The 22,384-nt window shown below is 34.3% G+C and overlaps 1 protein-coding gene and 2 long non-coding RNA genes across 3 annotated transcripts; 2 read left to right on the forward strand and 1 right to left on the reverse strand.

Annotated features, from left to right (window-relative positions):
* Positions 1-3,488: 3,488 nt before the first annotated feature.
* LOC141685782 (uncharacterized) lies at positions 3,489-4,993 on the forward strand. Its single transcript, XM_074490870.1, has 2 exons — positions 3,489-3,913; positions 4,087-4,993. Exons 1-2 carry the CDS (start codon positions 3,489-3,491, stop codon positions 4,991-4,993), a joined length of 1,332 nt encoding a protein of 443 aa, XP_074346971.1.
* Positions 4,994-12,120: 7,127 nt separating this feature from the next.
* On the forward strand, positions 12,121-12,522 carry LOC141705825 (uncharacterized). Its single transcript, XR_012568491.1, has 3 exons — positions 12,121-12,148; positions 12,239-12,343; positions 12,449-12,522. It is a non-coding gene; the product is annotated as an uncharacterized LOC141705825 (long non-coding RNA).
* Positions 12,523-13,580: 1,058 nt separating this feature from the next.
* LOC141705826 (uncharacterized) lies at positions 13,581-20,657 on the reverse strand. The gene is made up of 4 exons (XR_012568492.1): positions 20,457-20,657; positions 20,093-20,331; positions 19,886-19,993; positions 13,581-14,628 (listed from the first exon to the last, which is right to left on the reverse strand). It is a non-coding gene; the product is annotated as an uncharacterized LOC141705826 (long non-coding RNA).
* Positions 20,658-22,384: the final 1,727 nt, after the last annotated feature.

Here is a 22,384-nt window from a genome sequence, read left to right on the forward strand (position 1 = left end):
GAGCACAACTCTTGTTGCATACTTGGTTGTCGACCTGTTTGTGCAAAGATTGGTGTATCTATTGCGGTATTTGTTGCTACTACTTGACTGGCGTGGTGAACCAGTTTTTGTTGTGTTGATTGTTGCTTTGACCTGTGCAGTCTCTTGCTCATTGTTTCACGATCGATTACCAACTGACATGTCTCTGACTGGTGTTTGGAGGGGAGTCATTCTCCGAGCTAGACTTGGGCAGAAGATTATGATGAGAGGATGATAAGTTCTTTGAGTGAGATGTTAACTACTTGGGCATAAAATGATGATGTGAGAATGATAAGTTCTTTGAGTGAGATGTTAACTACAACGGGGGCAGTCCAGGAGCAAGTTAGGTTTTATGAAAGTTTTGTACTCTTTCATCTGCCATGTGCTTCTTCGCAACCATCTGTGTTTAGTTGTTGCTCGGCAAACAACAGGATATTTTATTTTTGAACTGGATTGCTGAGAAGACTATGACTTGGGTCTTTGGCTCTTCTTTGCCCGTGCGTGGGAACATCGGTGTTTTCCAGTTTCCTATATGTTTAGTTGTGGCTTGCTGAGAAGATTATGATTTTTTTCAACTTTTCTATATCCCAAGTCCCAAATGCTATTTTTTCTGTTTCTTTGCAAGCATTTGCATTGTTTAGTTGTTGCTAGTCAATAGCCGGAGATTGTATTTTTTGAACCGGCTTGAAGAGAAGCCTTAGACCTTTGATCTCAGGCTAGTTCTTATCAAGTTGCAATGCAATTCAGAGGCTGTGACGGGGGTGCAGAAAACGACGACTTAAATTTGATGTTTGTTGTTAATGTCGGTCTTTGGCTAGGCTTGATTCCATTTTAGATTTCTAGAATTAGCTCCACCTTGGCTTAAGGGGTAAGACCCTTGCATTCCCAGATATTCAGATATGTAATGCTTTACCCCAGTCTGTAGAGAGAAATGTCTCAATCCCTTGGTTGTTGGCAGAAGAGCATTCAATGCATTACACATGATATCTTTATTTTGTTCACAACACTCTCTGCTATCCAAAGGAAACTCACTTGCCCACGTGATCCAGAAAATATGAGTCACGTCATGTAAAAATGACAACTTTTTCCTTGTTTCTGCAGGTTGAAGAAGGTCACAGCTGATGAAATGGTAGTTTGAATCTTTCAAGTTGGTCACATTTGCCTTACGGGCAACACCGTACACCTTCCAGCCACCCCTGGAGAGTAGCCTCCTGGCTAGTTCCTTCCCTACCAGCCGGGTTGATCCCAAGATCACAGCCACATTTTTATGAGGACCTCCTAAATCTTTAATGGCCATCTGTATATATTTAGTACTCAAGAAACTATGGTTTTCTCAGTGAATACCATGTAAAACCAGGGTTTATATAGAGAGGCATTGCGGTGAAAACCAGTATTTGAGGGGATGTCACCTAATAACTAAAATAATATAAAATGCAATCAACATCCTATTTTCTAGGAACGATTGAATAAGATAATATTGTTTGTACTCTTAGAAATACAGGCGTGGTTATGCTACATCAGTACTTAGACCAAAGAATGCAAATTCAAAAACTTATGATATTTTACTTGATAAACCTGATTTTCTATACATTACTAAGGTTTCATCCATAAAGATATGATCAAATTTCCCTTCAAAGGCCTAATTAATCGTTTACTTACATGAGTATTTGAACATAGTTAAATTATTCAACACTAAAGAAAGACACTGTACACGTAAATGAAAGCATCACAGCATAACCGTTCAAGAGAAGGCATAAAGAAAGAACGAAAACAATTGCTAAAGTTAAAAGACTTCCAAAAATAATATTTTTTTTTGTTTTTTTATATCGAAATGTTAAATAAAATAAAAGTAATAACATTTCTATGTTGTTGATATTCACACAATATTGAATTTTGTTTACTCCGTTTCAAAAATAAATGTCCACTTTTATGAAAAAAAATTATTTCAAATTAGTTGGCTACTTCAACTTTTCAATTAATTTTCAAACATTAATCTCTAGTTTTATTTTCCATAATCTATTCCATGTCACACATCTTCAATTTATATTATTTATATTTTTAATATTAACTTTGTTTCACAAAATATATTTTTTTAATACAATGTTTTTTGATTGGGTATTTAATATAATTAAAATTGATACAAGTATTACTTTTATATAAACATTGACTTTCTTAATATACAGAATTTTTTGTAACTCAAACTTAAAATTTTTTTATGAAGAAAAAAATAATGATTAATCTCAAAATAATCAAACAAAAAACATAATTAAAAGAAGAGTAAAATAAGTTTTAAAAATTATGAAAAAGGAAAAAAGAGGGTGAAATAGTGAGGATGTCCTGTGTCTGTTCAATTTCAAAATAAGAGAAGTACTCCACTCCGCTCCACTCCGATAAATACCGATCTTTACGTGCCCCGGTTCTCTACTCAGGTATTCACCCCTCCGCTTTCGTTTTTATACTAGCGATTAAAAGAAGATACCAACGGTAGTATTCCAGTGTTGAATTTGGTTTTTCTCACTGCTGATTGGTTTGGACAAATTGAAGCAAGTTAGTCTATTTGGTTGTAATTGAAGTAATTGGGTTCACTTTTCTCCACTCCGGTAGTCCAGTTGGTTTGATTAGGGTCGTGGGCTCCTAACCCCCGATTTCATCTATGATGTACGAGTTTGTATCTCTACTTATGGTTTGTATCTCTACTTCACTGTGTATCTTCTATTTGATTACTTTTAATAATTGTATCATGTTGAAATTAAAAGTTAATATAGTATAGTTAGTTATGCACAAACTGTTGATGAAAAAATGAATACAGGTAGTGAACATTTTTTGTTTTACAGTTTTGTTCTTTTTTTGAAGATGTACTATAAGTTTGACGCAACCTTGCAGCATGGATTTCTACCTCCTCTGTTTTGCATATTTATTTAAGTAGAGAATTAACATCCTGCAAGTTGAAAAATAGTGTAGAGTGGATAAAAATTAATGAGTAAATAGTTAGATGATGATTAATATATATTTAGTCCTAGTTCATGTGTAAATAGGAAAACAAGAAAAAAAAGTAAAGTGTATTCTTAACAAATATGTATATATATGGATTGGCATTGTTCATTTTAGGTGGAATTTGAGATAAAGATTAGTAAACTACTTATTGTTAGTTAAATTTAATGTTTATTTTTAGGTTAATATTACTAAAAGATATACCAAATATATTTTTTGAGTTACAATGTGTCTTTGGTAAAATATATGTTTATTTCTTTGATTTGTAGTTTTTAGTTCCTTATTTTTGCAACTTGTCTTTACTGACTTGTCTATCATTTATTCCGACGGGGTTTCATGGATGATTATACTAGGTGGATTTGGCATGGAGAGGGAATACACTCTAGAACAACAGAGACATATACAAGGAATGATGAAAATTTTGGAGATGGTACCCTGAAAATAAAGAAGATGACGTGGAAAATGATAGGGTCAAGGAGATGATCGAAGATCTTGAAGATTTTCTAAAGCACCAACCAAAAATTCTTGAGAGCTTGGTTGATGGTTCCAAAAAACTCCTCTATCCAGGGTGCAATGATCAGTTTACTAGGTTATCAAGAACCTTGAAATTGTGCAAGCTTAAAATGAAGAATGGGTGGACTGACAAGAGTTTCACAAAAATGCTAAAACTTCTCGCTGACATACTCCCTCCAAATAACGAGTTTCCCATTTCCACCTATGAGGCGAAGAAGATATTGTGTCCCATGAGTATGAATGTAAAGAAGATTCATGCTTGTATAAATGATTGTGTGTTGTTTTGCCATGAGTATGAACATCTACAAACTTGTCCAAAGTGCAGAGCATCTAGGTACAAGCGGGAGGGAAATTATTCTTCGAGTGTTGATAAAAAAGGCCTCCTGCGAAGGTGCTGCGATATTTACCCGTAGTGGAGCGATTCAAACGCCTTTTTACAAATGTCACTGACGCAAAGCTTATGAGGTGGCATAAGGAAGGAAGAAAATCAGATGGGATGCTCAGACAGCCTGGTGACTCTCCATAGTGGAGAACCATTGATGGAAAGTTCCCGGAATTTGGCAGAGAAGTTAGAAATTTACGACTTGGGCTTTGTGCGGATGGCATGAATTTGTATCGCACTTTAAGCTCTCAACATAGCACTTGGCCAGTTCTTCTGACAATTTATAACTTGCCTCCTTGGTTATGCATGAAGCGCAAGTACATCATGTTGACATTGCTAATCCCCGGTCCTAAAGAACCCGGAAATAATATCGATATTTATCTTCAACCACTTATTGAAGATCTAAAGTTATTGTGGGATAAAGGTGAGAGGGTACATGATGCATTCAGCCAAACAGATTTCACTTTACGTGCCATGATTTTTTGCACCATAAGTGATTTTCCAGGTTATGGAAACCTTTCAGGATACACTATCAAAAGAGCTAAAGCGTGTCCGATTTGTGAAGATGCTACAATTGATCTTCGTTTAAACAATTGTAAAAAGAATGTTTATATGGGTCATCGTACATTTCTTCCCCTTAATCACCCATATCGTAAGAGGAAAAAGTCTTTTCACGGGACTGTCGAGACTCGAGTGGCTCGTTTACCATTAACGGGGAGTGAGGTTTTGGAATGTGTTAAAGATATTGATGTTGTACTTGGAAAGTTGTATAAAAATCCAACTCCAAATAGTATTTGGAAGAAGAAATCTATATTTTGGGATCCTCCATACTGGGAACACTTGCAAGTTAGACACTGTTTGGATTTCATGCATATTGAAAAAAATGTATGTGAAAGCCTTGTCGGGACATTGTTGAATATACCCGGTAAGTCAAAGGATGGAATGAAAGCCAGATTAGACATGCAAGAGATGGGTATACGAGTAGAATTAGCACCACAACAATCAGGAAAGCGTGCATATCTATCTCCGGCTTGTTATACTCTGTCTAGAAAAGAAAAATCAGCTTTTGTGAGTGTTTATCTAGTGTGAAAATTCCATCTGGATATTTCTCAAACCCAAAAAACATTGTCTCAATGAAACATTTGAAGTTGGTAGGAATGAAGTCACATGATTGTCACGTGTTAATGCAACATCTATTACCGGTTGCAATTCGAGGCATATTACCGAAGCATGTGCGATTGGTCATCACGAAACTGTGTTTCTTATTCAATGCTATATGTAGTAAGGTGATTGATGCCATGACATTGGATACTTTGCAAGCATATATAATTGTTACACTTTGTGAGTTTGAAATGTCTTTTCTACACTCATTTTTTGACATAATGGTGCATTTAGTGGTTCATCTTGTGAGAGAGATTAAAATTTGTGGTCTGTTATATTTGCGGCAAATGTATCCTTTCGAGAGATTTTTGTGTATCTTAAAAGCATACGTGAGAAATCGACGTCTGCCTGAAGGTAGCATAGTTGAATGGTATTTAGTTGAAGAGACTATTGAATTTTGTACTGATTATTTAGCATCTACCGATCTAGTCGGAATTCCAAGATCTCGGCATGATGGAAGACTTGAAGGTCAGGGTATATTGGGACACAAAATGATATGTCCGAGTGGTGAAATGCTTGATAGAGCCCATATTTTTGTATTGTAGCACATGACACAAGTCCACCCTTTTTTATAACAACACATAGTTGAGATTCGACAAATGCATCCTTCTAAGAGTGGCAAGTGGGTTACAAATGAACATAATCAATCTTTTGTTAAATGGTTTAAAGATCGAGTAATGTCTCAATATTCAGAAAGTTATACCACCGTTTATAGTACGCTAAAATGGTTAGCGTATGGGCCTGACATGCCAGTGAGATCTTACCAAGGATTTGATGTTAATGGGTACACTTTCTATACACATTGTCAAGACAACAAGAGCACTGTGCAGAATAGTGGAGTGTCTGTAGAAGCTTCTTCGACTGAATTTGATAGGGGCAATTCTATCACATCACGAGATATAAAGAAGTCATACTATGGCGTGATTGATGAAATTTGGGAGCTTGACTATACGGATTTTAAAGTTGCTCTCTTTCGATGTAAATGGTTCGATATCAAGCGTGGCGTTCGGGTAGATGAATCGGGCTTCTCTTTGGTAGATTTTAATCGATTTGGACATGAAGATGACCCGTTTATATTCGCTACAAAAGTTAAACAAGTGTTCTACATTAAAGACCCCGCTGATTCTAGATGGTCAATTGTTCTTGAAAGTAAGCGACTCATTCTTGGAATTGATAATGTGGAAGACGAGGATGAGTATGATCAATTTGATGAGAATCCCCTTTTCTCAATTGGTCTACCTACCGCAGTTAGAAAAGATAATGTAGATACAAATTATATTCGTAATGATCATGATGAAGGGTTATGGATTGATCGCCAAGTATGAATTCTAGTAAAGGTAATTTTAATAACAAGTTTATAAAGTATTTTTTTAAAATTCTATTAATATTTGGTGACTAAGAATATTACTAGAAATGTTGTCAATTTACTATCTAGTTAAATTATCAGTACATGTTAAAAATAAAATATATATTCGGTCCATTTGAAAAATTAATTAATCCTTTAAAAAATCCTATAATTTAATGATCATTATAGAAGATATGTAAAAGCTGTTTACATATCTGGTGTAACTCTTAGAAATGTTCAGGTTGCTGCTATAGATTTTATGCATACTTTAATATATTCAATCCATACTTTTTGTAGGTTTACGCTTGGGAAGTGTCATGAAAGCAGAAAGTAGTTAAGGTTCACTGAGGGCTACATTAAGCCATTTACAGCATCATCAAGTACTCGAGGTGAGTCCTTAACACATTTAATATATCAACTTTGAAATTTTGAATAAATTATTTGTAGTTATGCCATTCTATATATATAATTTAAAATATTAGCCCAATCTTTCTTGGCTAGAGAAAGATATCTCACCTGTGACCTTCATATTTGTCTCTCCCAATTTAAGAGCAGCAACAATTCTTGCCCCTGGCTCTTTTAATACAATGTTATAGCAGATTAGTGGTACACACAGACAACCTGAGCCATAGTGTAGCACACGAGTTTTGTAAATGAAGCTGTTACGATGTTGGTTCTCCTCATAAACACAAACCATGTAATCTACTTGCCCTGCCTTTTTCTCATTATTTTGATGCTTATTTTGTGCATCAGGATTCCAGATATACATCTTATCTATATCTTGCCTGTCATCCACAACAATGAAAATACACGTAATTTATAATGCTTACAAAAGTATAGAGCACTTCAGTTTTTTGGTTTAATCATTTCCATCCCTCCCCATCTCCTCATGCCTTCCTGCATGCAATATATGGCTTTAATAACAGATTCATCAACCATGACTTACAGAATTAGAACGGAACATCGGAAAGAATAGCTTACATGTACAAAAAATGAATAAATTGAATCGATTGAGGGCATTGTTTTTGCGTTTTCATTTTGCATCTGTTAGAAGTAGCTAAACAATATTCTTGGATGTATTGGAGTAGGTATCTTATGACTAAACTCAGGTTCGACATATATAAGGAATTATCAGATGGTTGTCTGAACCCATCGAGATTTACTGAAAGTTAACTAGCATTGTTCTTATGTTAAAATTATGTTGGTTGGGTTTTTCTAATTTGATAACTAGTCATCGATGTGACAACAGTGCTTGTCCCTAAATAATAGTACATAATAGCTAGTTAATTGATATTAATTTCCCATGCATTTCCTCCAAATTAAAGCAAGGTACTACTCAACATATTTTGATATTTTAAAAAACTATCATCTCCCTCCCTCCCTCCCTTGCTCCTTAGATGTGATGAGACTTCACTCTTTTTATCTCCCTCAAAACACAAAAATAACACACAACTTTAACATGTAATGGATGAGCTATACATAACATTATTGTGTACCTCATCTTGCAAAAACAAGTTCATGTTCTTCACGAAAAGATGTTGCAAGTAACACAAGGCGTGGAATTACAAATGAAACAACAGAGCAAATGTATTATAAAATGCAAGGAAACAAATCAAAAATACCCTCAACATTTGTCAAACACAATATGGCGTATCTGACTGAAACTGTTCCTGCAGGTCTAGTATAGCCGCTATTTTTTTTTTTTGCTAAATGTATAACCGCTATTTTAAAATTTTTAATGTAAGGTAAGATCACAAACTAATGACATGACATGTTATATTAACAAAAATAAACAAAATAGAACTATTACATAAACACTTATCCTAATGTAAAAGAATAATGTCAATATAGATAAGTACCTCATGTTAGACAAATAGTAGTTAAGCGGCATTAACCTAGTCCAACCAGAGGTGTCTACAAATTGTTTAAGATAGTCAAGACAAGCACCAGATAAGATTTTTACCCTTTAAAGAAAAAAAGATGTGATATAAAGAAAACATGACAACTTAGTAGCATTGCATCTAAAATGGTTTGAATTAGCTTGCTTTAGTTTATATATCTTACAAATTAAGATAATTAAATAGTTGAAGATTTATTAAATGATTAATCGGTAAACTGATCGACTTCAAAAATGACTTAAGAAGTGGAAACTGAATCTGCGATTTACACCTCTCACGAGGAAATATCGGACACTTAATAAGGTTTGAGCCAGAAGTGTCAACACACATATATCCAGTCCCTTGTTCAATAGCACTCTTTATGCTTTATCTAAGCTGTAGAACTTACCATCTAGATATATTCCCGCATTTACAAGGTTCTGCAGAAGGAGGCATCAGGATCACAGTTAGAGGGGTAAGAGCCATCAATATAATTAGGCCATAATCCATGAATCCCGAAATCTGAAGCTGGCTTCCCTGTGCTTGGATAACAACAACTTCACTTCAAATCATAATATGATCCAGGCCACTGCATGTGTTTAATTTTTTTAAATAATGAAATCCTGGTTAGTAAATAAATTGTTGCCAACTAGAATCAGTTACACTAGGATTTCTGAGTCCCAAAATGGAGAAGAAATCAAATTCCTGAGCAAAGCACACAACTAGGCATTGTATTATTTCTACAGAATAACTTGTATACACATTTTACTGTTACAAGTCTACAATAGGTTTGGAAATCAAAAAAATACTTCCACTTCTTCCTGACTTGTTGATCTTACATTGTTGTAGGTAATTGCTATGGATAAAGATAATGCAGAGTCCAGTTCCAAGAAAAGGACGAGAGGTCCAACATTGTGCAAAAAATTGAAAAAAATGATAGGAAACCAGATTTTGGATGGCACCCTTGATTTCGATGAATATGGTAACCCGGTTGGCGATATGCGTAAAGATTTCATAATTTATCTGGGAACAAAGGTTCGCTTCCAAGTTGATATTAATATCGAGAGTTGGGATGTAGTTAATCAAGGATTAAAAGATGTTATTTGGGATGACATTAAGGTACGATAATATTTTACATTTACTCTTTAATTTGGGAAAAATAAATGAAATCATGAATCTGATTAAAAGTTTTGTTGCCTTTACTCATTTGTATCGCTTTCAGAGTCGTTGGAATCTGGATGATTCACATAAAAAGATGGTGTTGGAAAGAGCTGCAAAGATGTGGAGGGATTTCAAGGGTAAGCTGACTAGGAATTATGTGCGCACAGACAAGGATCCTTGTGAGAAATATCATTACATCAGCCGAGAACAGTGGGAAATATACAAAAAGAGACGTGAAACTGAGGAGTTCAAGGTAAAATTTTACCAACTTAGCTTTGAATCTCATTTATGGCTTGAATCTTAACAACTACCATAAACCATATGTAATTCAAACATGTTTGACTCAAGGTATTAAGCTACTAAACCTATAAATTATAAACCAGATACTAAGAATTTAAGGTCCCTGGACAAGAAATTTTCATATTTTAGGATGTAAAAAGCTGACACAGAAAAACACAATACAAGCAGCACGGAATATATCTTATCAGATTTACTGATTTAAGAATTGAAGAATTTAAATAGTTACTACAATTTAAATAGTTACTACAATTTATCAATAGGGTAAACAACGTATTATATGTTGGTCTACATTTTTATTTTTTGCCTCTTTTGTAAGCAGGAAATAAGTGAGAAAGCAAAAGACAGTAAAAAGCATGATGAGCATGTTCATTTCCTGGGGCCTAGTGGATATTATGCAAATAGGGCTAAATGGTGCGTGGATGACCCCATCAGTTCTTTGGATGATTCAGAATGCATCGATGAATCAATTTTGTCGAGTCAGTGTAGCGGACGAAGTTATGATTGGCTTAGAGCACGCGGGGAAGAAGAAGGAGGGTGGAGGTTATTACTTCCCAAATTTGCAGACCAAGGAAGTCTTTGCAAAAATGGTAAATCTACTTACTTTTTTATGCATAATTATGTCTTATATATGAGAGGTCCTGTGAGTCTGGGACACATTAAAGAGTGCTGTAATTCAATTTTTGAAGTATAACTGTGATTTAAGTTCTGCCAAGTAAATGACCTATATATTTAAAATGGATATATTACATTCAGCTGTGACTTAAATCATTCTCCTGACAACATTCAACTGCACACCAGGCATCATGGTTAGCTGGTTCTATCTAATTAATTCGCAAATCAATTTGAGTTCCTTAACTATATATCACATTCATTTTAATGTCCTTCATTTAACAATCGCTCGGTATCATCCCTGTCACTTCCTCCTGATGGTTGGTTTTGTCATTGTTTAAAACAGGGAGAATTGTAGAGGCAAGTTTCAGATGGTTCATGGACTCCACAAGGCCATGATGACATATTATCGTGTGCACTTGGTCGTAAAGAACATGGCGGACGTGTTAGAGGGGTTGGAGGAGGAGCCAAATTAAAGAAGTATTTGGATCAGGGAAGTCCAAACAGAGTGGGGTCCTATTGATGGATGAGTTGGCTACCATCACACAAGAAATCACCAAAAAAGTTCAAAAGGAGTGTGATGAAAAGATGAATGAAATGATGAATTTGAAACTTCAAGGAATCTTTAATCATTTGAAGCAGGTGGGTTTGTCCATCCCGGATGATAATGTTTTCAATGATATTGGTATTCCTAAAAATGAAACTGTTCGAAGCAGTTGCCAGTCGGTGAATCGACAAGATCATATCTCAAATATCAAGGTACTTTTGCATAAATATTTAGCTCATGGCCTTTAATTTATTTCTTATTTAAATAATAGCTACCTGTTTAGATTATAGACTATATAATGTACTAATATTTTTATTTTTGTATACTGCAGACACCAACCCTTTGTCATCTTTGGGTGATACATGTGGAAAATGGAAGAGTTATTGTGGCTAGGGGGACTGTTTTTCCCTCAAATAGTCAGGGGAAAATGGGATTCATAATAACCCGATTGTGCCTAACAATGTCAGAGTATCTGTTGATGATGTTGTACCGGAATTTCAACTTATTCCCTTTCCAGTGCCATGTAACGAACTTGAAACTATAGGAAATGCAGCGGGTAGTTTCGTTCAATGGCCAAAGGACCTTGTGACTTTAGGACAGGTATATATCATGTTAGGGTATTTTTCTCATTGCATTACAATATATCATATTTATGCTGACTTTGTTTCATTAGGATCCAATATCAATGGATAAGGAAAAAGGCCATGACATTAGCCCAAAAAAAGTTGTTATGATGCCTAAGAAAGTTGAAAGTAAAGGTTCAGTAACTCCTGTCAAGAAAAGCCCTGATGATGACATAAACTCAACTGAGCATTGTCGATCTTTACGTTTTTTGCTTAAAAAGTTGTCCACTAATAAAAAAGGTCCGCTCTTTAAGTATGAAGAAAATGGAGAAGATCCAATATACGTTGCACATGAAGATGTTGATCAGTTTTTGAAAATGAGTTGGTTAAACATACCCATTCTGGAAATTTTTTTGAAGTAAGACTAGTCTTTACTTCATAATTTACCTTAGAATCATTATCCAATATACATATTAATTGCGATAAATAACATTGCATGTAGGTACATTGGGAAGCTTTGCAATGAATTGAATAATGATAAATTTGGATTCATGTTGCCATCCAGATTAGTAGTACCGCATATCCGTGATTATCAACGTATTCAAGATGCAGCCGAGTACATGGAAAAAAATTGGTTGCGAATAAAGAGAGGCAGTTTATATTAGCACCTTATATCCAAGAGTGGGGACAAAACCAATTTTATGTTCAGTATTTTTATTAAAAATATAATCTAATTGTGATATATATATATATATATGTCTATTGGTGTAGTGACCACTGGATGTTGCTCCTATTTTGTCTCCATGAAAGTGTTATCTATGTGTTTGATTCTTTGAAGAAGGAACGGAAAATACGGTTGACAACACCTGCACGAACGTAAGTTAAATTTCAATTTAAATTTCAAATAGTCTACAATATATATATATATATCCTTATTTCTAAGATTTTTGAATTATGTACTGACATATTCCTATTACACAGGGCATTTAAGTTGTATGTACCAGGAGGCGGAAAGAGGAATAACAGAAAAGAATTTCTTTGGATTCATACGGAGGTTGAGGTATAACTTATTTAATTCATATTTTAATTTTGTTGTTGTTATATTTATTTATATATAATCAAACTTAGTGTTTTCTGTATAGTGTCCTCAACAAGAAGGAGGCACAGAGTGTGGTTTTTTTGTTATGAAGTACATGCATGACATAGTCATGCTTTATCAAAAAGATCTTAACACGAACTGGAAAGTGGTAAGACAAAAACTATTTGATATTGTTTTACAAACATCTAAACTCAAGATTTGTCTAAATATTTTATCATTTCCATTTGAAAGGGTCTTGGTTCAAGAAGATATACTAAGAAGGAAATCAATGAGATTCGAGAGCTTTGGGCAAAAAATTTTATTGTCGAATGTCTATAATCAGGTACGATAATAACTTTAGACTAATCTAGAAAAATGAGACATACAATCTTATATATGTTGCTAATTATGTACCAAAATATTACTAACTAATATTGTATATGTGTGACTATATTATGTAGGTGTCGGACTTTGCTGAGATTCTTGAGTGTTGGACCTCCCAAGCTAAATGATGATTTACTGGATTTTTCAACATCGATATTGCTAATTCGATGATGCCAAATGAACATTAATATTTTTTGGGAACATATTGTCATTTATTACTTTATCAAAAATATTTTGATTCTATTTAAAATTCAATGTATCGTATGAAAAGATAGCTTGAGACCTACTTTAGTTTCAATTTGATTTCTAGTTAATTTTATTATTCAGTTATATTTGTGGGAATGCTGGTATTTGTAAAAAGTAGGTTCAGGATATCAATAAAAATGAAAAGTATATTTATTTTTTTACAGTACTTTAGGCGTCGGTTTTATTGAACAACCGACGCCTAAAATATACACATATAGCGTCGGCTTTTTCAACGACCGACGCCTTTAATATAAACATATAGCGTCGACAATTTTAACAACCGACGCCTTTAATATTAACTTTCAGCGTCGGTTTTTTGATAAACCGACGCATCTAATTACAAATTCCAGCGTCGGCACTTTATTGGACCGACGCAATTGTCCAAGCAAGAGTGTTGGTTAATGGAAATTTTGAGTCGGCCATCTAACCGACGCTAAAAACTTTTAGTGTCACCTAATTACCCGACGCAAAAAGAATATACCTTTAGCGTCCCCTGCATATACCACGCTGAAAAACCGAAGCTAAAGGCCTATTTTGACCGTGGTTAAAAGTCATTTTTGTACTAGTGCATGATTCACTTCCACTTCGAACACTCAGTAGATTTTTCTTTTTCTGCTGAGGGTTCTTTTTAGATATGCCAGCTGCCATCTACTTTAGTCTGAGTTTATCACCCTTTTTTGGAAGTTCCGCAACATTCTTGTTTCAATTAATTTCATATTCGGTACATCCTTCATCTTCAACCGTAATCTTTGCCGGTGCTTGCTTCCCAACATTGTCTACTGTATCTTCTGCAGGTATTTCCCACCTCCTCAAATATTCTCCCAACCTCATCAGCTCACTATTGTCCTCTGTCTCCACCGCCTTCTCTATTTCCACCGCCTTCTCTGTTTCTGCCAACATATCTGTTTCTACCACCTTCCCTGTTTCTACAACCTCCAGCAGAGCTTTTGAATTTGTTCCCCTTTTTGTAGCACTTGGAACAACACTCGGAATAGTAGAACTAAATTGTAGTTTCTTTCTTGAAGTTAATCCTCGTTCCTTCTCATCAGTGATGTCTTTCAAGGTCATAAATTTACGTTGTTCTGCATTATTCTCTACAATACATGCTCTTGGCCTTACAATCATGAACGGCTGCATGTGCGCCATTGGGGCTATTCTTTTGTCAACAATGGAGTCAACAAAAAAATTCACTTCTGAACTATTACTTTCATTAATATACCGAAACATGCTGCTATCATCTCTTATCAATGTCCAGCCACCTCCCTTCCCCTTTTTGACATATGCTCCCCCAATTTCATCATACTTGAGATCTTATTTAATACAATCCATGAGTACAGAATATGAAAATATGTCAGCATCCGTGTCATATGTGACATGTGAGCCACCAGTGTATTTAGTCCTTCTGAAATCTTCGGTATGGTGCAAGTGGATAGTATATCTTGAATCGGTGATCCTATAAAAATATAAAGACATGTTAGAGATATAAAAAAACTACAATAATTTGAAACTACCAGGTAACAAGGTGGACAGAAATAAAAACTACAATAATGTTAATTACAAAAATGATCTAAAACTACCATGTTAAATATATAAAACAGGCTAACCAACTACATGCATAGAAAACAAAGCCACACAATATACAGATTATTCAAAGCCGGCTACAAATGCAATAATTTCAACTCAAACCAAGTATAGCAGCTACTGCATCTTACATTTCTAATTTTAATCTAAATATTATCTTTAACACTTACATTTCATAAACTAAACCAAATTAAACAGAGTCTAGAATTCAAGGCATAAAATGAACATTTATCATATACTTACCGACTGTAAATTGTTGTTAAAGTTTAATTATATTTTTTTATTTTTATATAATTTATCTACCCTTTTCTTTTAAATAAATTAATTAAAACACTTAGGCCTTAAGCAATAACAAAGAACACCTGACTTAATCATTCACTCCATCTGGAACTTCCTTTGCAATTTCCTTCGCAGGGACATCATTTCTGAACAATGTAACTTCATTTTCATGATTTTCTATCATGGTACAAAAGCTAGTGTCATGTGAAAACTTCCCAAGCATGTCATCTTCAATTATATTTCCAACGCCTATTTCCGAAAACTCTGATGATATCCTCTTAACGGGATAATAAAATTTCTTTTCAACAGGATCTTCAATATAAAAAACTTGTTGCACTTGAGTTGACATAACGAAAGAATCATGCTTTTGACAAACTCGGTTAAAGTTAACTCGAGTAAAACCAAATGAATCTTTATCATCTTGGTACTAGGTGCACCTAAACAGGACAACATTAAATGCACCCCAGTAGTCAACTTAAAATATCTCTTCAATTGAACCATAGTAACCTACATTCCCAACTATTGGATTTTGATCCTTCGAACTTGCCAAGCTAGTTGTCAAGGCTGTCAAATACACTCCACTATTTTGCGTTGTACATTTATGATCTCTTTCTCTTGTATGGAACCTAAATCCATTTACGACATAACCACTAAACTACTTAGCTGATCGTCTTGGACCCTTTGCTAATGATGCCACTTCCCTGGAAACTTCGACTTTTTAACCAACTTCATCCTTGAACCAGTCACAGATTTCATCAGCGTGTATTCTTTCCCTTTTATACCGTTTAGAATTTTCATTGTTGGCCATTAATTCATGGTGCTTCCTACAATTATAGACAAGTATCTAAGTTAACACTACGTCATAGATTGGATTTCGCAACCCCAAGAAACCGTTACTAAAGGCCAAAAAAGCGTTGCTAATGGTCAAAAAAGGTTATGGCGACTCTTTTTCGGGGTTGCAATTTTAGGCGTTTCTATAGAGTTTTTTCAACCCCGGTGACACCCTATTGCAACCCTTGTTTATTCGTTATAGAAATGTGCTATTGCACGAGTTTCGAGGAATTAACTGCCCCATAATTCAAAATAGTGGGGGGAACCGACAAAAATGTTACAAATTCCCCATTTTCCAGAATTTAAAGTCCTCAACCCGGATCAGTGACCCCTACCCAGAGCCTGGTGAACCAGGATCAGTGGTCCTCAAGAAGCAGAAATTTTTCTCAAGTCAATCCGGATTGGACTCTCCAACACCAGATCTGGATTGGGGGGCAATAATTAAGCAGAAATTATTCTAAGGAAGCAAATTTCATCTACCTTAATCTGGATCTGTCTCTACTACACTAGACATGGATTGGGGGGCAACAAAGAAGCAATTTTTTTTCAAAGCAACCAATTTCTCACACTTTAATCCAGATTGGACTCTTCAACACCAGATCTGGATTGGGGGGCAATAATTAAGCAAAAATTCTTCCAAGGCAGCCAATTTCATCTACCTTGATCCGGATTTGTCTCTATTATATTAGACCCAGATTTGGGGGCAACAAAGAAACATAATTTTTTCAAAGCAACCAAATTCTCTTACTTCAATCCGGATTGGTCTCTCCAACATCAGATCCGGACTGGGGGCAATAATTATGAAGAAATTATTTTAATGCAATTAATTTTATCTACCTTAATCCGGATCTGTCTCTACGATACTAGACCCGGATTGGGGGGCAACAAAGAAGTAGAATTTTTTCTAAGGCAAACAAGGTCATCCACCTTAATCTGGATCTGTCTTTACTACACAAGACCCAGATTGGGGGCAACAAAAAAACAGAAATTTTTCAAAGGTAACCAATTTTCTCTACCTGAACCCGGATTGGTCTCTTTAACACCTGACCCGGATAGGGGGGCAATAAACAAGCAGAATTTTTTCCTAAGACAACAACTACGTTACACTACTCTACTCCCTCATTCAGAAAATATGCATAAGGGAGTGGGGGCAAATAATAGGGTATAAGCAACCTGCCTATGGCCCAATTCAGATCTAGGATAAAGCAGGCTCAACTCATGGACCAAGACCCCCTCACCCAGTGTAATCAAGTGGAGAGACCCCATCTCCAAGCAACACAATCAAGTCCTCTACACTAGCAGAAGGCCAATCAATAGCTTTGCTACCACCATCACTAGGACCGTTGTTGTTAATAGGTGCACCACCATTCGACATAACATTGTTGTCACCTTTTATCGGATCGGGATAAAGAGAGTCAGGGAGATTCAACATTGTTTCAGATAAAAATTATAGATATCAGCTGAACAAGATGGTTGCTGCTGTTAAGTTGTGTAGGAAAAGAACACTGAACTAAAGATGCGGCAATATATTAGAACCTGCATGAATGAATATTTTTTCTGTATTTATAAGATTTTTCATTTTGCTAGAGTCACTTCTATGTACCTAGGATTGGGTGCTCGACGTATCCTTTTTGCAGTTTTTTGGAAACTGACGAATTGTTTTATTACACGTGGTCACACAAAAAATAATTTTTTGGGTACCTTAACGGTTCATGTGTGACATTGTATTGGGCCTAAACCCATACTATACATACCTTCTGTACATACCTTCTCCTTATCTTTTATCTTTTATCAGTAAGTTTGAGATTAAATATTTATAAAAAAATTTCATGTTTTGTATCAAATAATTTGGGGTGGTTTGCAAAAAGAAAATTGTTAAGATATGTAAATAAGGTTGCACAAAAATTTTAAAATCTAGGAGCAATTATATATATGTATATATTTATAAATTTGCAGAGTAATTGATAAACAATAATCGTAAAATATGATTTTTTAAATAACTTATACAAGTTAAATCGTAAATTATAATAATTATGTAGTTTCAATAGACATATATTTCAAAAAATGTAATGACATTCGACCGTATTCGTAAAATAAATGAACTCCAGTATTTTGTAGTAAAATTTAATTTTATAATTAAATTTATTCCAACCAACTTCTAGCAATCAATTAATAACATTAGAAACGGCTATAAAGTTTATACATGGTATAAAGATAAAATACTGTTGTAATTCAAGCTTATGACATGTGTTGGATCGTCAAGCAAATATCTTCTAAGACATAAAAAGAGACTATCGTAATTAAAGCTTATGCTCTGCCCTTGTTTTTTAATGGGCTCTTACCAGAGGTTTTAAACGTGTAACCAAGGATAGGAAGTACACACATGACCATCACGTCAAACATGGTCATCTTTCTAACATACATTTCAGGTTTGGTACATGTGAGCTTTGGACACTCTGTCCTAATGTAATATTCTCTTTATTTATGTAGATGGAATGATGATTCCTATGATTCTGTGAGTAAATTTACTACACAATAGCATAGGAACCTGGGGGATTCTGCCAAGGCAGTTAAATTGGATTTTCAACAGAACACAAGTTCACAAACCTCTACTATGCCACAACTTTATAGAAATTCAGATTAAGTTTTTTATTCTACATGTAGTTAAAATTCAATTTCAATGTATAAATTACAAACATACATTAAACATCCCCCCACCCACCACATGTCCACAGATGAGAAAAATTAGACAAAAAATAATACGTGACAAGAAACAATATACCTTAATAAATTGGCCATATGTAACACACTGGCTGTTTGGGTATCTATAATATACAGCAAAACCTGGCATATTCCCGCACTAATGTTCATCTATCGATTCATTTTTCTGAAAAGACGATAATGGATATGAAAAAATACTCGCAAAATCATCAATTTACCCAAAATAATGGCTTATCTTTGACGCCCACCTTAGGAAAATAACTATATTCTAAGTACCGTGACTATAGTACTTTATTACTAATAACAGTATAATTGCATGCACATAGAAGCTAAACATATTCTAAGTTCAACTGGTCAGGTGATACTATTATAATAAAAAGCTAACTCTGATCACTTGTGTTTTAATCTCTATAAAACACACTTGAGATTCCTTGTTTAGTCTCTTTTTGAACGTTGAACAATAAAGTTTAGAGAACCTGAGAATATAGAGCATACTCAATTGTCAACACCTAAGGTAACTCATCAAAGATTAGAATGGAGTTGGTAAGGTTTTTAATGCTGATAATCGCAAGTCTCGTCCTGGTTTTGCACAACTCATGTGATGATGCTGTTCATTCCCAAGGTAACATCTAACTTCTACTAGCTAGAGCTTACTCCTCTTAGTCGTAGATACCTAAAAGATTGATGTAATATATCTTCAAAATTATTATTTCAGGAAGAAAACTGACAATTATAGGGACGAAACCGGCAGTATTGCTCGTGCTTCAGCTTGCTATAATACAGATAAATATCATGGCAGCCAAGACTTTGGTATCTATAGGGAAGTTCCAATGATTCAACTACTTTCACCAATGCCAGACACCTACATCATCTAATACCCCGTACATTTCAACATTTGCAGCAAAGTTGGTATCTGCTGGGACATTCCAATGATTCAGCTACTTTCATCTCATTTATTATAACACTTCATTTGTTTTTCCTTTAGTATCAGATAATATAGTTTCTAGTTCCTGATATAACTGTTCAAGATCAACAATAATTTGAGACTTTTCTCCTTTCTGCTCAGAATAAAAGTATGATTTATATGAAAAATGAATATCTAACTCAAAAAAATCTCACCAGGAGGAAAATTCGATATATTCAAAAATTCGATAAAGAACTGGAGCACCGTTTTAATATTTGTAACACACCTCGAACCTAAATATACTAGAAATGTTCATGTCATGATAAGAGGAAATGTAGTAAAACATTAATAATAAAAGTAGCAGTGGATTATGTGAGGATGAAACTAATCATACCAACTCAACTTCATTTGTACTCAAAGAGGATATTGGTGCTGCAAAATGTATGTCAATAAAGAAAGAATTATGGATCTTAATGATGAGACTATCCGAAACTTCCATTTCCTGCATAAAGTATGAACATACCAGATCACTCAAGAGTATCAACACAACTACAAAATATGAATAAACAGTTAACAATAGTAGTAGTTTTTATAAGCTTACCCTCATCGGTGAACCCGACAAATTCAAAGCGAAGAAGGGAATTTGGATCACCACAGATACGACAATCGACAACCATGTATACAAAAAAAACATTTTGGGGATTTAATTAGGAATAATCCCCAAAATCAAATGCTTTAAGTCTTGAAAAATATAATCGAAAAATTTTGGTTATTACTCGATCAATTGGGTATTAGTTATTACTCAATCAATTAAGAATTCACCACTGCCATCTTGAAAATCTGTAAAAAAAAAGGAAAAATAACAAAGTGAAGGAGAGGGAGAGAATGAAATACACAGAGCGAGATAGATAGATAGAGGGAGAGAGATACACAATAATTACAAACATATCAAGTCAGGATTATACCTTAAAATCAGAATCAAACTGAAAGTTCAAACCCTAATTGAACCCTTGAATCTCAACTCACCTCGAACCATAATTTAGATGGAGAGACAAAGGTAGAAGACCTAATTTGGATAGAAAGAAAGAAGAAGATAAGAGTCAGAGTGGGGTGTACTGATTCCCCCTTTTCGTTTTTGGCTATGAATGAAAATTTCATTTGCCGCCTTATACAAGTCTTAGCAGCCCAGCCCCAAACCCAAAATTCAACCACAATGCCTAATATATTTAATTTTGCATAATTTAAATGATATTTTCAATATTTTAGTCTATAATATTTTTTAAATTGCACACATTATATTTATTATAATTAATTTATTATAATTTATTTTCATAAATTCAAATCTATTACATACTTTGATTTTTTAATTAAAAAATTATTTTTGGGGAATTTAATGAATATTTTAAAATAATTATTGAAATTTATTTAATTAGTTTTAGACAAGTAAAAGAAATTTAATATTTATTAAATATTAAAAAATTAGTTATTTTGCGTATATTTAATTTCTACAAAAGTCCTTAAATTAATTTATTAAAATCACTTTTAAAAAAATAATAATTTTGAGTTACATTAAAGAATATATTTCAATTATTATATAATTTCTATGTTAATTATTAATTAGTTAAATTAAAAAATTATCTTTAATCATCTATGTCATTTTGGTAACACATTTTGACTATACCGCAACATCAAAAAATAGGGGTTGCAATAGACATGGGTTTAGAAGCCTAATATTATACTTTTGTTTGCAACCCTAGTGTGAACGGTTGCAGAATCCAATCTATGGCGTAGTGTAATATTAATAAAGGCATTAATTTTTATTTACTTGACTGTAGAATATTAAACTAGGACTTACTCAATTAGGTCCTCAACCTCCTTGTAATTATAGTTAAATAATACATGTCGGTGAGCTGTGATCCACGTATCATGTGACAAGTGAATATCTTCTCCATCTTTGTTCTTCCTTGAGCCGATAGAGTACCCTTCAGTCTCTGCACCAGGAATTTCAAATTGATTTGATGACGTAGTCTGACCATTATTTAGAAATCTTGAGCAGAACGTCAAACACTCATCTGCCAAGTACGGCTCTGCAATTGATCCCTCTGGTTTACTCTTATTGCAAATTTATTGTTTTAATACTCCTAGGTATCTCTCAATCGAATATATCCATCTTTGATGGACTGGTCCACTATATTCGATTTCCTTCCACAAATGTACAGGTAGGTGAACCATTATGTCAAAGAACGGATCTGGAAAAATCATCTCAAGATGATAAAGTATTTCGACAATCTCCTGCTGCAACCTTTTTAAATCACCTACCTCAATCATTTTCGCACATATATCTCTCAAAAAAATTCCAAGTCTGATTTAAGGTATTGCGACCTCAGGCTTTAATGTTTTTCTGACTCCAATTTGTAATAAATACTACATAAAAATATGTGTGTCATGACTCCTGTATCCCATAATTTTCCTATCTTGCACGCATCTGCTGATATTAGAACCAAACTCGTGTGGCAGCTTTACATTTTGGAATACTGAACAGAATATATCCTTTTCTTTGTTGGTCAGGTCAAAGTTTGCTGCCCTAATTACAGATTTTCCATCAGCAGTGGTGATAGGATGAAGGACCTTCCTCATACCAGATTAGTGCAAATCTAATCGAGCATTCATATGATCCTTTGTCTTGCCTCCCATATTTAACAATGTGCCTAGAACACTATCACATATGTTCTTCTCGATGTGCATTACATCCAAGTTATGTCAAATTATGTTGTCTCTCCAATAAGGTAAGTCGAAAAATATTGACCTCTTATTCCAAGGGTTAGTTTCGCAACTAACTTTCCATTTACTTCCCTTTCCGAATGTGTTCACATAACCATCCAGCAAAACTTCA

The sequence above is a fragment of the Apium graveolens genome, chromosome 2 (assembly GCF_009905375.1).
Source record: "Apium graveolens cultivar Ventura chromosome 2, ASM990537v1, whole genome shotgun sequence".
NCBI lineage: Eukaryota > Viridiplantae > Streptophyta > Magnoliopsida > Apiales > Apiaceae > Apium > Apium graveolens.

Bases quoted from the DNA above. Each gene is read 5' to 3' on its own strand.
- LOC141685782 (XM_074490870.1), top strand. From the start codon at position 3,489: ATGATCGAAGATCTTGAAGATTTTCTAAAGCACCAACCAAAAATTCTT. The intron at 3,914-4,086 runs GTGCTGCGATAT...GGAATTTGGCAG, and splicing joins AAAAAAGGCCTCCTGCGAAG to AGAAGTTAGAAATTTACGAC.